General features: G+C 49.8%; 1 protein-coding gene across 4 annotated transcripts in view; it reads left to right on the forward strand.

Moving 5' to 3' along the window:
• Positions 1-17,575, forward strand: part of SAFB (scaffold attachment factor B) — a 36,830-nt gene that overhangs the window by 18,893 nt on the left and 362 nt on the right. The window contains exons 5-20 of one of the 4 annotated variants that reach the window (XM_057709809.1): positions 1,206-1,268; positions 3,479-3,506; positions 4,448-4,958; positions 5,382-5,431; positions 6,216-6,310; positions 7,976-8,125; positions 8,203-8,285; positions 8,599-8,738; positions 8,889-8,977; positions 10,496-10,602; positions 12,414-12,719; positions 13,877-14,014; positions 14,471-14,513; positions 16,535-16,653; positions 16,976-17,076; positions 17,451-17,517. In XM_057709809.1, coding sequence (XP_057565792.1) covers positions 1,206-1,268; positions 3,479-3,506; positions 4,448-4,958; positions 5,382-5,431; positions 6,216-6,310; positions 7,976-8,125; positions 8,203-8,285; positions 8,599-8,738; positions 8,889-8,977; positions 10,496-10,602; positions 12,414-12,719; positions 13,877-14,014; positions 14,471-14,513; positions 16,535-16,653; positions 16,976-17,076; positions 17,451-17,517 — 2,090 coding nt within the window. Of the gene's footprint in view, positions 1-1,205; positions 1,269-3,478; positions 3,507-4,447; positions 4,959-5,381; positions 5,432-6,215; positions 6,311-7,975; positions 8,126-8,202; positions 8,286-8,598; positions 8,739-8,888; positions 8,978-10,495; positions 10,603-12,413; positions 12,720-13,876; positions 14,015-14,470; positions 14,514-16,534; positions 16,654-16,969; positions 17,077-17,450; positions 17,518-17,575 lie in introns of all 4 variants that reach the window. The other 3 variants (XM_057709808.1, XM_057709811.1, XM_057709810.1) reach the window with 3 other exon arrangements.

Below are 17,575 nucleotides of genomic sequence, written 5' to 3' on the forward strand. Positions count from 1 at the left end.
CAGCAGAGTAGGGTAGTTATGACAGAGACCGTCTGGCCTGCAAAGCCTGAAATACTCACTATCTGTCCCTTGACCCTGGCTTAGAGCAGTGCTTAGTGTATAGCAAACACAGTAGGGTTAGTGCTGCTGTTACCATGACATTTATTACTACTCCCAGTAATACAGTTATACTGCTGTGTACCATCTTAGTGAACTGAGCTTATTTATATGAACTAAATATCCAAGACAGAAGCAAAAGTAAGGCAGGAAACAGAATAATTTGCTACTAATCCTGTAGACAAAGAAAGGGGGAGATGGTCTTTGACACGAGTGTGTGCCCATGTTTTTGTGAGCATGGGTAGAATGCCTTGAGACTGTTGTATCAGGGGAAGGAAGGAGTGGTGCAAGGTGGTTTCCTAGTCAAGTAAAGGTATTAACAGTACATGCTCATTATAAAATAGTTTAAAACTATGCCCCCCCCCATAAATCAACATTCAGGGCTTTGTAGCAAACAGTCTAAATTATGTTGGGTCAGACAACAATGATTTTGTGAACCCCTTTCTGTGTTTGAGGATCCCTCGCCTTACTGCACAGAGCCCAGCCCTTAGAATAGAAGCTCAACACACCAGTTAATTCTTCCCCTGCAGGAGGGGCAGGAATGGGTCACCTGGGCTTTGCCAGTCCTGTGCTCTGGTCCCCACGCTCAGTTTGGAAGTTGATGACGCTGGGAAGCAGGGTTCCGGAGACGGCATTCCCACATGGGTGGTAGCTGCCCCAGCGCAGCAGCGTCCACGCTTCACCCAAGCTTTGGGAAGCTGTGGTGGCCACGGGAATCCAAGAACCTACTCTGCAGCATGATTCTAGACGTTATTCCTGGAAGAGCAGCCCCAAGCCTGGTGCTCCATCTACCAGGAGGGCCTGTGTACTACCCAGCTGTGCTTTTTTTTTGTTTTTGGCTTAACTTAGACATTGTTTTCCTTTGTTTGTTTGGCTTGCATCTTGAAACCCACACTGATACCATTTTTGTGGGTCTCCTGGTCTGTCTGCAGGTATGTTTATGTATATTTCCTTAAGTTGAGGTGGAATCACAGTATAGTGTTGTTTTGATTCGTGCACTGTTTAGAATTTCATCTTAAGTGACTTTTCATGGCTGTAACTTTTCATTGTATACCGCTATGTTACCTTATTATTGATGTAATTAATTTTATTCTCCATTTATTTTACAGGTAGAGGACAAAGAAACTATAAACAATTTAGATACTTCATCATCTGACTTCACTATATTACAGGTAAATTGTTGTATGTCTCAATAATTTTAGAATCAAAGGTTAGACTACAGTTTCTGGAAACCACTTCTGATATTGTATGGCAGTCCCAACTAAAAGTCATTGCAAGGTTTGTTTACTTTGTTGGCATCTGTTGAGGGGGGTTTGCCCTCACTGTCCCCGAATAGAACGTGCGTGTTGAAAGGGTTCGTCTTCTTGGCTTCCCCCCAAGCACTGTGGTGTCCCTGCATCTGGGAGGAGGGTGTGTTTGGGGGTTCTTGTTAATTTGATTGCTGGGAGAAGGGCAGCCTGTCTGGGCTGTTCTGGTTAGCATCCTTTGCAGGAAAACTATTAGGTGAGGCATGAGACAGCAAGGGGGCGCCCCTCCCCAGGAGGGATGAATGGAGTTCAGTTGAGGTTGCAGGGGTGGGTTGGGGTGGCCAGAGCACTGACATCACAGCTGGGAGAGATGAATTCTCAGGGGTTCTGCTTCTGCCTGTGGGAAGTTTTTCTCAGAAAATACATGGATTTCTTGTGGCCACTGTAACATCTTGGCTGTTTGACTACCATCCATATAAAAATTACATCTGAGAACAAATGAGATGTGGCCTCAGTTTCGGGTCTGCTTTGCATAAATGTGAATCTTGAGTTCCCTTTTATTTTTTTCTGCCAGTCTGTGTAGTTGTGAACTGTTGCAATAAACCTGGGTAGCTAATTTTCAGTAGAAAGTCTTGTGAGGAAATGAAATTACAGTCAGCTATGCCAGTCCTTGTTTTTCGTTTGCTTGTTTGCTTTAATCATGTCACTTGGAAATCACCTTTCAGACAAGATCTTCAGTTGCTTCTGCCAGGCAGGGGCAAGGTTTGTCATTAGCGAACCAGAACCCCAGCCTTGAGGAGGGTGCAAATCTCAAGAAAACTTGGTGAAACCCGGTTCACCTTTAGGGCTGATGTCTCTCTCCAGCTGCAAAGTGGCACAGCCTGTTCCTGACTCAGAAAGAAAAGGAGGAGTGGGTCTTGTCATTTTCTTCAGTGTCTCTGTAGGTCAGAGACTCCTGTGTATATTGTCCTAACCAGGCTGTGTATATTGTCCTAACCAGGCACTATACATAGCCCCTTTCAGAGACAAATAGGAATGTATGCATTTCTCTCTAGGGAAAGTTAGGAGAGAATTCTTCTGCCTAAAATGATTGCTTCCTTCAGTGTAGAATCTTTAAATCCCAGCATGAAATGGGGGGGAAAAATTGATTACAAATAAATGAAACTATTATGAAAGTGAACAGTTTCCTAGGGCTCCCCAGAATGGCAGGTCAGTGCCCAGAGAAGGGTGCAAACCATTCATGTCCATGTAACTTGTATGCTAAGCACCTGTGCTGTGTCAGATACATAAGAAGAAAGGAAGTCTCTTCCGTTAGTTGGACAGCCTCTCTGAGGAGGTGGCCCCTGAGCTAAATGCTGAGGGATATGTAGGACTTGCCGGGGTGGGGTGAGGTGCAGATGGGCCCTTCGGGGAGCGAGGTGGGAATGTGGGTAGTAAAACCAAATGCTGCTTTCGGCGAGAAATAGCAATGGTGTGAATTGACAGGGTTTCCTGGGAAGAGTTTGAGGGATATTTAGGAATTAGAGCTGGCCTGATGGGTTGTTGGTTGGAAGAGATAAGGAAGGAGGCGTGTATAATACTGGAGAGGGCTCAGTTGACCAGGTAGACAGGGGTGGTACAACTGTGCAAAGTAAGAAGAGGGGTCAAGCCACCTGTGCCTTCTTTCCCTGTGTCTTCTCAATTTTTGGAAACTAACGCTACATTAATTAAGTGAAAAATGATTATCTGATGTGTGTCAGGCATTCTATTAGACACTAAAGGTAGAAAAATGAAAACTGCACTCCAGACATTTAAGACAATTTAGAGGGACAGTCAGGCATGTGATGGGTTCGTCACCTTAAAAGTGATACTGTTGCCAGGCGCTGGGAAATGTAGTGAAGCAAACAACAACAATAAATACGGACACCACGGCCCTTGAAGCAGCCTGGGATGTGGGGCTTGGGGCCAGGGTGAATGAGGTGGGATGCCAGCTATGTGGGCTCTTGCCTGGAACAAGCAGGTTCCCCACCTGTTGCATTTGTGAGGTTCCTTGTCTTTGTTTTTGAAATTCCCTTCTTAGTTATTACAGTTTCTGGTGTAAATAAATTCTAGGTTTCATCCATCTGGCACAATCTTATTTATGTTTTTTGTTGCAGGAAATTGAAGAGCCATCCTTGGAGCCAGGTACTGTTAAATGAAAAACTTAGCAGCGGGGTTTGGAACCATTCTAGTTTTCCACCTTCTCTAATTTGAATTCTTTAATTTTAAAAAGTTACCTTACTATAGTATACATTGTTCTAAAGGTTTACGATCCAGAACATACCAGGATCATAGAGATTGGAAACCCAGCCATATCACCAGATCTGTGAACGTGGCTAACTGCTCATTTTGCAAAACATATTGGTGAGATGAAACTATCTCATGCCTTTTTAAACAGACACGGCACTTAAACGTATGTAGAGAGAGTTTGCATGCCTCTCAAGAGCTAATACCTCTGTACCCCACAAAACAGATCTTGTGATATTGGGCAGTATCTTAACTTTGTGGTTTTTAATGCAGGCAGTGCAGGCAGTGGTAGGGAGATACGTTTTAAAACATTGAGACGTAACTGGATTCCAGAAGAGGAAAGAGTTTCTTCATGAGAATTCCAAACAAATACTGTTCACTTTCTGGACTGCAAATATCTCAGAGCACCGATGGAAGAGATTCTGGTTTTCATGTTGGACTGTTCTGTTAAAAGAAATTCAAAGAAATTTGGAAATTGAGCTGTTCAGTGAATGGTGATACATTCAGTTAAGCAACTTGGACTTTGGAAGCTAAATTTGGAAGAGTCATATGTAAACGACGACAGAATGAAGACTGTCAAGAATCAGCCAGAAGGTGTTGGGGGTTAAATCTCTGGGATGCTTTTCTCTTCCATGTAGCGTAGAGGCTTACTCTAGCAGTCGGTTGGAGCGCAGGTAGTGTAACCAGTGTAACTTTGTGTACCCGCGGGTTTTCCAATCTCTGTGTAGCTAGCAGTTCTCTTCGTGTTAGTGTGGCAGCCGTGCCAGTTCCGCATTTGTGATTGCTTTATTTCCCTGGTAATTAAACCTTGTGCCATTCTATTCCTGTTAAATCCGTAGAAAATGAGAAAATACTCGACATTTTGGGGGAAACTTGTAAATCTGAGCCAGTAAAAGAAGAAGGTTCCGAGCTGGAGCAGCCATTTGCACAGGAAACAAGTAGCGTGGGGCCAGACAGAAAGCTTGCGGAGGAAGAGGACCTTTTTGACAGCGCCCATCCGGAGGAGGGTGATTTAGATTTGGCCAGCGAGTCAACAGCACAAGCTCAATCGAGCAGGGCAGACACCCTGTTAGCGGTAGTGAAAAGGGAGCCCGTGGAGCAGACAGGCGATGGCGAGAGGACGGACTGTGAGCCTGTAGGGCTAGAGAAGCCAGTTGAGCAGAGTAGTAAAGCCTCAGAGCACACGGAAGCCTGTAGCGAGGAGGCCTCGGAAGCGCCCCCGGAAGCCTCAAGCCCAGAGCCCAGGGATAGCAAAGAAGACGTGAAGAAGTTTGCTTTTGAAGCTTGTAATGAAGTCCCTCCGGCTCCTAAAGAGTCCTCAGCCAGTGAGGGCGCTGATCAGAAAATGAGGTTTGTTTTTTCTCAGTTTTAGACCAGACGCTATCTCCTTTTCATTGGTCGTTTAATGACACACATAAGCTGTTGTTTCTGCAATTGGCCAGCCAGACTGATGCAGTTGTAGTTTACTTCTAAAGAATGTTTTATTTCTCTTTGTTTATTTTAAGCTGATTACATAATCTTTTTTCTTTTCTCAACCTATCATGGTTGTTTTCTTTAATTCTTCCTAATTATCTTTAGCGCAGCAGAATTAATTAACTCCTGTGGGTCTGAAATCTTATGGTTAGGTCAGATTTCCAATACACGTTTGTCGGGGTATCATTTTTTCAGAACTAAATTTCGGGTAGGTATGCAACCTCAGCACGTATTTTATAATTTTGAGTTTGTTTCCTCTCTGCTTCTTCCCTCTGGAGTGACATTGTCTTTTCTCTCTAGTTCTGTCGAAGATGACTCGGATACCAAAAGGCTTTCCAAAGAGGAGAAGGGTAAGTCAGCGTGACATCGTCCCTGAGAGCATGTTTGGCCCCTGCAGCAGTGGGTGTTTGGTTCTAGTCCATCCACACCCGTTTCTGCCTCATGTGTAGCTGTGAGCCCATCCCAGAGCCTTTCTCCACTCTGTCCTCGGCTCCTCCCTCTGCGGGTTATGGGTTGCAGAGTGGAGTGGACGCATCTGTTTGATGCACATGCTTGATTTTGCCAGAGCACTTTGAGCTCCTCTGTCCTGACTGACCCTCTGATTTGCAAGCTCCTTAGCCGCAGTGACACTTGCAGGTGGAGAAAATGCTTCGAGTTTCAGATACCTTGGGGCGGTGAGGGGCAGTTTCCCTGGTATTGCAGAGCCCTCTGTTAATTCACTGATTGAGAAGTAGTTTTGCTGGTCCAGATTCCTCGTTAATCAGTGCTCCAAGAAGAACAAAAACCAGGGGTAGGTTGTGCTCTGTGGTTCTACACTGACACCATCTGTCTTATATTCCAAAGTCACCTCACTGGGTTGGGTGATGCCATTTGGTAGCTAAGGGACCCTCCCCTGGGCTGAGCAGCCCCCGACTCACTGGAGTAAACAGCATTGCCAGTGGTCCTGTCCACCTAGTTTGAAGCTCGAGAGCTCATGTAAGGACAGCAGGCCAGGCCCCACACCCCAGCTGGCTTTGGGTACTGCTGGCATCTGGGATAAGTAGGAAAGGGTCTGGTTTGGAATGACTTTAAGCTTTTTAAGACTCAGGATTTTGTCAGTATCATGTTTTTGACTGGAACTTCCTTTTGAAATAGGTCGTAGCAGTTGTGGTAGGAATTTCTGGGTTAGTGGACTTTCTTCTACCACCAGAGCTACAGATTTGAAGAATCTTTTCAGCAAGTATGGGAAGGTAAGAGCAGGGGATGGGGTATTTAAGCCCATGCAGGATGGCCTCTACATGCACATTATTGTCCCCACGCAGTGAGGACTTTGAGTGACACCATGTCGCTCTTTGAGCTCACATTGGCTCAGGGCCCACGTCCGCTTTGTATTTCTCACCCTTCCCTGGCCTCCAAGCCACACCATTTGAGAGCTTCCTGAATCCATTTCTCTGGTGTCAGGCCTTAAACCCAGGGAGGGCTGTGGAGGGTGAAGCAGAGGGCAGGGTGGGAAGGTTCTGGCAGCATTTTCGTGAGGTGGTGGTAATTACAGAACACGAGTGAAGCTGTGGGTAAGGTTACAAACAAGACCTGTGGAGCTAGACTAGTGTGGGCAGCTGTAGGCCGCAGCTCTGCCACTCAGAATTGTGTGGCCGGGGCACGTTGCCTCTCCCATGTGAACCTCACCTCAGCACCTGGGGACCCTCAGAGTCATTGCTCCTCATGATGGCATGTGTAACTGTGGCAGGGCTCCTGGTGCCCTGCCTCTGCCCACCTGCTTTCACCCCTAGCTGGGGTAGATCTGGCCGCCTCTTCTCTGTCACACCTGCCTGTCTCCCTCTCTCCTCCCAGGAAGGGTGGCCGTGACGCCCAGATGGGCAGCCTCCCTGCCCGAGTGCCTGCGGCAGTCCCCCACGTGTTGCCTTTCCTCCCTCCTCTTTCTCCTCCTCCCTGCCCGTGCCTCCTTGTCTCTCAGTCAGCTTTGGTCAGGTGAGACTTAGCACAGGCACTTGTTCATCATAAGGGTTCAGCGATTATATTAGAGAAAACCAACATCATTTACCTTGGTTGCTGACGTTCAGAAACTAACAAGGAAAACTAAACTTGGCATGTTTCTCAGAATAACTCACCACTCCCTGGGCCTCAGTCGTACAAGGTGGGACCCTTTGATTCTGCTGTGGCCCTCAAAGCAGATGGCTGCTCTCAGCAGGGTAGTGTCAGCCTGGAGCCTGCAGTGTCTTGGGTGTGTTGCAGGCTTAGTGTGGCTTGAATAGGGGACCAGACCACTCTGAAACCTTCCTTGGGGCTAAGACTCCGTGTGGTGCAGTGAGGATGAACACCGGCCGTGGCCACTGGCTCTGGTGGGACCTCTCCTGAGACGTGGTGCCTTCTGCCATGAAAGGGTGTCCCTAACTCCAGCTTGCTGTGCTCATTAGAAGAATTACATAGCATATAAGGATATATCTGTAGTGTCTGAAACATCTTGAATTTTGTTTCGTTAGTAGTAGGATGGGCTCTGCGTTCCAGAGCGCTCTTTATAAACCTGTCCCTATATCGCTCACCTCCTGTAGGAATGTCTTCCTATTTTACTGCCCATGTAGACGACTACATATTCAGAAAGATTTCTTTACAAGCTTTACATAGTATTAATGGAATGCTAGCAGGATTCTGCGTTCTGCTTCACTTTCTCTCTCATCCACACTGTCATCCTGGTCCCCTAGAGGAGCAGCCAGCCAATCACATTACCCTCCCCAGCCTTTACCTGTCACTTGCTCCACCTGTTCTCAGCGGGGGGGGGGGGGGGGGGGTTGGTGAGCAGGACACAGGGCGAGTGAGAGGGAAGCAGCATGAATCCCAGTGTCGGGCTCTGTGTGGGGGCTTCGTGTATGAGCCATATCTGTGTGCTTTCCTTCAAGGTGGTGGGCGCCAAGGTTGTGACCAACGCCCGGAGTCCTGGAGCTCGCTGCTATGGCTTTGTTACAATGTCCACAGCAGAAGAGGCCACAAAGTGCATTAACCACCTGCACAAAACAGAGCTCCATGGGAAGATGATCTCGGTGGAAAAAGTAAGCGGCCATTTTCTTCCTGGGATGTGGCTGTGTTAGGAAATGAGGTCATACTTCCACCTGATTCTCTTTTTCAGGCGAAAAATGAACCTGCTGGGAAGAAAACTTCTGACAAAAGAGAAGGGGAGGGGAAAAAAGAAAAGTCTAGCAATGCTGACAGGTATGACTCTTCCGAGGGGGTTGTGGCTGGGATGACCCTTTTCCTTGTTTCACATCCTGCTGATTTTCCACAGGTGGGGAGGCTCTGAGGCCCCCGCCCCCTCTACTTTTTTGCGTGTGTTGAGGACAGTTTCACCACCAGTCCTGGGAGTTGACTCCAGTCCCTCTCTAGGCTCCTTGTTCTCATCCTGGTGATGCCTCAGGGGCAGCCCCTTATCACTTGGTGCTCATTGCAAGAGTCCTGTTGTCACCGCTGGCTCGTTGCCCTCAGTATCTCATCTCATGCACTTCTGTGTCTGGGGTGTTATTTATAGATCTGCGAATCTTAAGAGGGAAGAGAAGGCGGACAGGAAGGAGGATGCTCGGAAGGGTGAAGAAGGCAGTGGAGAGAAGAGCAAAGAGCAGGATGATCAGAAGCCCGGCCCTTCGGAGCGGTCTCGAGCCACAAAATCAGGTCGCTGTGCGCTGGCTGTGGGAGAGCCCACCTTCTCTTCCTGGCTGGGGTGGTTAGCGGGCAACACAGACTGCATTCGTTTTCTGTGGAGTTGAGTGTCTTTTCTCATTCGGAGGTTCTGCTTCTTACCTCACTACTTTCTTCCTGTAGGAAGTCGAGGGACTGAGCGGACTGTGGTGATGGATAAATCTAAAGGTGTGCCTGTTATCAGTGTCAAAACATCAGGATCCAAAGACAGAGTGAGTGTTCCTTTCCCATCTAGGGTGTTCATTTCCTTTGACATGCCTACATGTGTTTTAGGGGATTCTTGAGCTTAACTTGAGAAAAGTCGTCAACCTGTTAAAAATGTAGGTTTTTTGAACTTTAAAAATGGGAAGGTTTAAAAGCTTTCGTTCACAGTTTATTGTGATAAGAATTGTTGCTTTTTGTTTTTTGAAACTAATTTTGAAAGTTAATTTTGGGCATGGTTGGCTCTGTTTGCCTGAATCAGGGCACAGCAGTCTGTTTTCCTTGCTGGCCTGGACGTTGCAGCAGCTCTCCAGTGTGCATTCCCAACCCACCTGTGACCCCGCCTCCACCTGGCTCAATCCATACTCTCTCTCCTTGCAGATGCTCCACAGAACACGGAATCCACAAAGTGCCTGTCTTAGGTTCTTAGCACTTCCCTCTGCCAGCCTCTGGGGCTGTGGGCAGCTTTTGATGTTCATCCATTCAGCTCTGATGGGATTGCAACTTTGATGGGTGTGGGTCCGGGTGCCACATTCCACGATCCCCTCAGGGGCCCCTGGACTCGTAATCACAGCCAAGATTGGCTTCAGTGATGCAGAGAGGACACACAGCTGGGCAGGCAGGGAAAGGCCCCGGGCCGAGGGAGTCTGGAGGGAACTTGGCCTGCTCCCTTGCATTCTCCCTGCCTTGATGGCTCCCGCAGCAGTGACAGTGCAGCAGCTGTCCAGGCAGGCCCATTGGAGCCTCAGCTCCCAGGATTTTTACTTGGGGCTGGTCACATAGGCCCCTCTCCAGGCAAGGACTGAAGGAAAGCAGGTGTTCCGCATGAACCATCATTTGCATGGTCTAGGCACAGTCAGCCACCTTTGCCAGTTACCTGTTGACTAGGGACACTCTGAATGCCAAGTTCTCCAGCACCGCCCTCAGGCCTGCCATGTGAACCTATGCCGCCCAGATGAGAAGCTGTTCACACTTTTGAATGTTGTGGAACCAGTTTCAGGCTGACATTTCCATTATGGCATCTCAGTCTGCTTGTGTGTGTGCAAATATTCTACTGTGTTAGAGCATTTTCCCCTTATTGTGAAATAAACGATGTAAAATGGCAAAATGGAAGTGTGAATCTGAGGGAAGATATCAAAAAATAATGCAGCAGGCAAAAATAAAGAATCCTCAGACATACCAGAAGCAGCCTTGGTTGGGCATCGCTGCATGTTTAATATTAAAGAATATGTTTTGGATGCAAAAGACAAGGTGAAAAAAATTTTTTTTTTCTCTTACGAAAAGTTTCTGGTAAAATACTCATTTCCATTTTGACTACTGAAAGTACTCAATGAGTCATATTTTAGCATTAAATGGTAATGACACTCTGTGACTCTGAATTACGATAAGCAAACATGAAGCTTCTCAGGAGAAAAGGCTTTGTTATCCAATTGTCTCGTTAAACGTTAATCTTCATTTCTGATCTTGGACGTTTGGATCTGAACACACCTGATTCTTCCTTAACTTCTCAATGTTCCTTGGTGAACCAGGTTTCCAAGAGCCAGGATCGCAAATCTGCCAGCAGAGAAAAGCGGTCTGTTGTGTCCTTTGATAAAGTCAAAGAGCCGAGGAAGTCGAGAGACTCAGAGTCCCGCAGGTGAGTCGGGATCCAGGAATGTTGGCTGGTTTGGGTGTGACCAGTTATCACCAGACTGGTGATAACTCTGTCCTGGGAGGATATTTTCCAAGTGCCCTGTGGGTGGAATATCTCTTTAAACCTCTGCTCTTTTGGCTTTTAGTTCACAGACTGTGCACTGGTTTTCTTCTGTGACTTTTTTCAGACTGTTTTCTCAGACAGGTATTCTGAAGATTCGGGGAAGTAGCAATGGCAGGGAGATGGAATGCCCTCCTGAGGCAGTAGTGCTAGTTAACAGAACCAGATTTGCTCCAAAAGCTGTGAATAGGGGAAAACAGTGGGACAGACCCAGTGAGAGAGCTGAGAGGGCCTCATCCTTAAATAAGCCCAAGATAAGGTGCTTGTAATTTTTAAAAGCTAAACAGAAATGATATCGATCACATTGAGTGACAGTTAATGTTTCCTGTCAAGAAAAAAGTTTAAAAAATAAGAACCATTAGTAAGAAGTCTGGCAGAATAAGAGTGAGAAAGTGGGCAGGGACACTATTTTCTATAGTGCACCGCACAGAACTTTCTGCTGAAAAGGGAAAGAGAGCAGGCAAAGAAAAGTGCAGTTTTGGTGAAGTAATCGGCAAATAGATCAGTGGAACCGACCCATGTGCATGTGGGAATTTAACATGATAAAAGTGACATTTCCCGCTAGTGAGAAAAGGACCAGCTTTCCCCAGAACGGCTTCAGGTCCCTCGCTGTACCTTTGGACGGGCCTTTGGATCTCTGGCTCATGTCACTGACATAGATGTCAACATAAACTGCTGGCTGAACGGAAACATAAAAATTAAAATTACCCACGTAATGCAAAAGTCAATATGAGTTTGAGCTTTTGAAAGGATTTGAAATAAAGGAGAGGTAGACTAAATGAAAGACCAAAGAGAAAGTCCAAAGATATGTGACAGATGGTAGTAAAGGTGATCTGAAATAAATGAACAAATAACCCAATAGGAAGATGGGCAGAAGGGGCTGTACACATGGTCATGAGACAAGAAACGAGGTTCGGCCTCACCACGGGTCAGGGACGTGCAGGTGGAGAGACTGACTTTCCCCCCAGCAGTGTGATGAGAATTACAGTGGGGAAGACGGGCACTTGTGAGGAGCATGGCGGGGCTGGGGGCACAATGGCCCTGAGAGCGGTCCCGAGGTAGCATGAGCTTATGAATCTGGTGTTCCAGACCCAGCCACGCCCCTTCCCCCAGCCTGCCCGCGGGGCCCCGCCCCCCCGCCCCCAAACCTGTGTGTGAGAAAATGGGGGTCAGTGGCCATTTCCCTGAGCCTGGGAACAGCTAGAAGGGCCATGCCTGCGAGTGGTCATGTGAACCGTGAACCGTGGCCTGTCCACTCCATGGGCTCCTTCCCAAAAGCATGCCATACATCTGTAGAGCAGGGGGTGCACAGGGTCCAGGACATGGTGCCTGAAGCAGGGACGCCACAGCTATTTTTGTCCGAGATGCAGACACAAAGCAAGGCAAGGTTAGGCATGTCTGCTGGTACAATTATGTGTCCATAAGCACAGCGCAGAGGAGGGACAGGACTGGTGGGAAGCACGCTGGGCACCATCAGTATTGCCTGCAGAAGTGCTGTCAGTGCCCTCGGCCTGGACGGGGTCTGCAGAGCCTTGCTGCCTTCACCCCCAGCAGCCACTGGCCCTTGCTGCTAAATGTATCTGCAGGTCTACCCCCCATCCCACCCCGGGGCCGAGCCGTGGCTCCCTCCACAGCCCCGTCTGCTGGGAGAGGCCCTCGGCACTGGCACTGCTGCGGCTCGTGGACCCTTGCAGCCTCTACTCCCCCTGCAGGGTGCGCGAGCGCAGCGAGCGAGAGCAGTGCATGCAGGCGCAGCTGGAGCGGGAGGAGCGCAAGCGACTGCTCATCGCCCGCGAGAGGCTGGCCTTCCACAGACACCGCCTCGAGCGCGAGCGGCTGGAGCGCGAGCGGCTGGAGCGGGAGCGCATGCGCGTCGAGCACGAGCGCAGGCGCGAGCAGGAGCGCATCCACCACGAGCGCGAGGAGCTGCGGCGCCAACAGGAGTTGCGCTATGAGCAGGAGCGGCGGCCCGCCGTGCGGAGGCCCTACGATGACGGGCGGTAAGACACGCTGCTGCTAGCCGCCGCCGCTTAGGTAGCCCGTGGCGTTTAGAATTGTGCCATGGTCCCCAGAGTCCTGTTAATATGTGATTTTTATTTAAAAGGAAGCACAAGTATTTGCTACAGCCCAATTTGATATTCTGTGTGTCATCTGGGAACCTGAGATGGCTTGAGATTGGTGGAGAAATGGTTAGATAAAGTGGTGCTTATTAAATCATTAGGTTCAGATCCCAGCACAGACACACACACACACACACGAAGGAGTCCAGACACCCAGAGTAGCACATAACATACTGTGCTGGGCGGGCGGCCAAGGACCAAAAAGCACCTCCTCCTGGGCACCTTCCAGGCTTTGTAATCATTGCAGTAATTTGTGTTGGTTCATTCTATTAACGAGATTGGTTTTGATTCCCCAGACACGCTGCTGTGACATACGAATACTAAAATACCAGCAGTGAGAGGCCGCTTTCAGACCTTGTTGTCAGGAGTCTGGGGCGATAATCCTGGCACTGATCCTGTCAGAGCTTTCCCACAACACATGTGGTGACTTGGGGGAGACTGCATGGTGGTGTGTTTGTTTTCATCTTCTCTCTGCTCATGGGTTAAAGAGGTCCCTGTGTAATACACCATTGAGACTTCCTTAAAGGCCTTTAAGATGTCTTAAGACTTTTTACACATTTTACAAAATATTGATGGGAGAGTTTGTCACAGTCGTGTTTTTGAGCCAGTACATTTCAGGTGCTACCAAAAGTCCTCCCCACTGAGTGTCTGCTGGGTCAAGTCTGCATCGGGATAGAAGGACAGCAGTGCACTAACTGTCCTGGTAGACTGGCCAACCCTCGTGTCTGTGAGAGGTTCCCAGAGGGGACCTGCTGGCCCCCACTTCACTGATCCCCTCCATGGGGAGACCTGAGCTTCTGTGGGGGACGCGGGTCATGTTGGGTAAGAGAACAGAGCCCTTCAGTCACATCCCACGTCACCCTTCCGGGCGCTCTCAACTCGTGTAGCAGACAATGGACTCTGCTGATAAAGTTAGTTCTCTTTCTGTGAAGTAATAGGGCCAGTTGGAGGGTTGAGGGTTTAGTTTACCAGCTTCCACAGAGGTAATCTATTTGGAAGGGGAAATGCACATCCTCTTTTCTTGTTTCCTCTCCTAGGCGAGATGATGCTTACTGGCCGGAAGCTAAGCGGGCCGCCCTGGATGAGCGCTACCATTCTGACTTCAACCGCCAGGACCGCTTCCATGACTTTGACCACAGGGACCGGGGCCGCTACCCTGACCACTCGGTTGAAAGGTCAGCCACTGGCCCTACCTGCTTGATGCACGATTTCTTTGTCCTGGTTTTTTGTTGCGGTTTTTTTGTTTTGTTTTATTTTGTTTTGTTTTTGATGTGGACCATTTTTAAAGTCATTACTGAGTTTGTTATAGTATTGCTTCTGTTTTACATTTTGTTTTTTCTGGGCCCTGAGGCATGTGGGATCTAAGCTCCCCAACCAAGGATCAAACCCGTGCTCCCTTCATTGGAAGGCGAAGTCCTAACCACTGGACAGCCAGGGAAATCCCTGTCCTGGTTCATTCTTAATGGCGAAGAGCTCGAGTGACCCTTCTAGGCTCTAGGCTTGTTGCAAGCCCACTCAAACCAGCAAAATGTGTGTGAATTACCTGGGTTCAACTTGGGAAATGTTTTCCATTCAGGTAGCTAACCTATCTATCTTTCTCCTTACGCTTTCATTTAAATTGCTTTTTTCAGGAGAGAAGGTTCGAGGTCGATCATGGGAGAAAGAGAAGGACAGGTAAGTCAGAAGCTGTGATGTCTGTGGGATGAAAGTGTGAATAGCTTGTGCTTTGTGCAGGCCCAAAATTCAAACAGGTATTTTGAAGCCTTGTTTGGTCTTGACCTTGAGGTTCTATACACCATAGTGACTACACTGGTACTAAAGTGCTGGAGAGCCTTGCGTGAGTCTGGCAGACTCTGTCAGAAAGTGTCTTGTGACCCACAGTGCTGACTAGACGTGATGCCTCGTGTTGTGGAGTCTGAGTGCACCTGTAGTGTCAAGTGGTTGCAGGGTCAGCCCACCCCGCCGAACCTCGGGAAACAACTGAGTTGGGCCCACACATTTCCTCTTTGCAGGATTAACACATTAGAAAAGCTCCGTTTTCTCCTTTTTTCTTATCTTACATCTAGATTGAGAACTTCCCCAAAGAGTTTTGAGTTTTTAGTGGGTTTCTTTGCAGAATCGGAGGGATGAGGGAAGGTTGTGGTCAGGGCATCGTTCCAGCAGAATCACTGCTCCGAAGGTCAGTCCTCTCCCTGACTCCAGCACCAGCGTTCAGTCTTGTCCTCCTCCCTCCATGCCTGAGAACATGGCTGGGAAGAGCAAAGCTCCTTGGCTGCATCTGAGGAGGTCCCTGCCGCCTCAGGAACAATTCCATGACCCTCACGGGATTCCTGTTTCTCTGCTCCCAGACGTAAATCTCACATGCAGCTAAATGTACCCCTAGTGTCCTGGGTTTCCTTCAGTGGAGACATTGAGCACAGTGGTTTATGTCCAGGCTCTGGAATCAGGACCAGGGTCACATCCCGGTGCCACCATTTTTCCAGCGGTGAAAGGAGGGAGGGAGGATGGGGGTGGGGGGTTAAGTGAGGTGATGTAAGCGTCTGGGCAGGTGCTTGCCCAGTCCTGCCGGGTTGCTCTTGATCGTGGATGGCTGTTGTCATGTGATTAGTTAGTGCTCTCCTGAAACCGAAAGGGGCATTGTGTCCTCGCGCCCATAATCATAAGTAAGACACAAGCGCTGCCCCGAACGGCAAATGGTGGCATCTGGCACAGAAAGAGAAAACCAGCACAGACCTTCAGGGCCTTGTTGAATTGGTCCGTGGGTGGGTGGGCGGGTTGTAAGATTGACCCCCTTTTCTTGTGTTGAGGGAGGTGTTGGCACACATTTGGGGGTGAGTGGCTGGGGGGCTCAGGCGGCGGTGCTGCCTAGTGCGCCAAGGCCCACAAAGTCAGGGCTCCCGTGCAGAGACACTGTGTCAGAGCGCCTGTCCTGGCCCAGGAGGTTCGCAGGGATACAGGTGGGGGCAGGGCGGCTGGGGCGGCCCCCAGGGGGCTGCGTTTCCTGGATGCCTTTCTGCTTTCTTCTCACTTAGAACATAGTCCTGGGGCAGAAGCCCCCAGGCCACAGATTGGGTTTGTGGAACGATGAGAGAACAGGACTGTGGAGCCAGAGCCACCTCGCCAGCTCTGTGAAAGTCAGCCTGGACCCTCCTGCAGGCAGCAGAGCAGGAGCAGGCTCTGGGTGAAGGGAAAGGAGCTGGAGTGTGAGGTCTCTTTCACCCTCCTGGGGTCTGCACTGGTGCAGTTCGCACAGCAGTGCCACTGAGTAAGCCGCTGGGCTGCTAAGGAGTTGTGTCTGGGCAAAGCAGGACAGGATCCCAGGCCCTGGAGTGAATCGTGTCCAAGGATCCCTGGTGGCTCTTCTCCTTTGGCGGCCTCGTGATTATATTCTGAACACGGCCACCTGGCACAGCGAGGTCCGTTGCTCGTGTGGGGCAGTGGCTTGGCCCCAGCACCCTTGGGTCCATTGGTTCCTAAATCTCTGCCTTCTGATTAGGAAGAACCTAATTCATTCTTGGGCTCACTCTATGAGTACTTTTCCCCAGGTCGTGAGCAGACTTCAGGGGTCCAGCTGTGTTGTGCCAGCTGTAGGGGCCTTTGTGGCCCCAGACAGTGTGCAGAAGTTATCGACCCAAAGGCCCTGGGATCCAGGGTTGGACTAAAGCCATCTTTCGTTTTGACCCTTTAACATCTAGCATTACCCCGAACGCCACGGAGGACCAGAGCGCCACGGACGGGACTCCCGTGATGGGTGGGGCGGATATGGCTCTGACAAGAGGATGAGCGAGGGCCGGGGGCTGCCTCCTCCACCCAGGTTGGTGTCTCACATCCCATGGTGCCCGCCAGGGCCTCACATCCAGCTGGCAGGATAGATTTGTCCAACCAAGGACCCCTGGTCTTGGGGATAAGCTGAGTGTGAGCCCCGTGGCCCAGCACACTTGCCACGGCCCCGGCTGCCTCCGAGCTCTCTGAGCAGCATCAGACCAAGTGCCAGTTCCATTCCCACAGTCCCCCATTGCTCAAAGGGCCGGGACCACAAAATGCTAAACCCACCCTCCCAAGCCCAGTGCCATTGCTGTCCTTGAAGGCAGAGATGGGGGCAATCCGAATCAGTGATGTCTTTCTCCAAGGGGCAGACGCGAGTGGGGGGACCATGGCCGAAGAATAGAGGAGGACCGCGCGTGGCAGGGTGCTGCTGACGGAGGCATGATGGACAGGGACCACAGGAGGTGGCAAGGTGAGGACTGGCGCTCGGCCGGGCCCGGCCATCTTGGTGGAGAAGCATCCCGGCAGCTGGAGTTGCCCTTGCTGTGCACCGGGCAGTGCTCGTGAGGGCAGGAGCGGCTTTCTCTGCTCTCCCCAGCCTGTGGCCTTGCTCCTCATGGCCTGGATGGGTGGGTGAGGTCTGGCACAGGAGGGGCGCCATGGGTGCCATAGCTCCTCTTCACTGCGACTTAAAGAGGACAGCGGCTGTGTGCAATCTGTGTGCTCACACATCCGCCACGGGCCTGTGGCTCAAGAAAGGCACTGGAGTTGTCTGAGCCCTGTGTCCTCTGAACTCCACGTCTTGTGCCTAGAGGCACAGCGTGAAAAGTGTCTCTTGTTTTCCAGGCGGCGAGAGAAGTATGTCTGGTCACTCCGGGCCAGGTCACATGATGAACCGGGGAGGCATGTCGGGGTAAGGCACGTCGTCACCGGTTTCCTCTTTGCATGTGGGCTTGCCTCAGCGAAGGGGC

Source organism: Hippopotamus amphibius, chromosome 15, assembly GCF_030028045.1.
Source record: "Hippopotamus amphibius kiboko isolate mHipAmp2 chromosome 15, mHipAmp2.hap2, whole genome shotgun sequence".
Lineage (NCBI taxonomy): Eukaryota > Metazoa > Chordata > Mammalia > Artiodactyla > Hippopotamidae > Hippopotamus > Hippopotamus amphibius.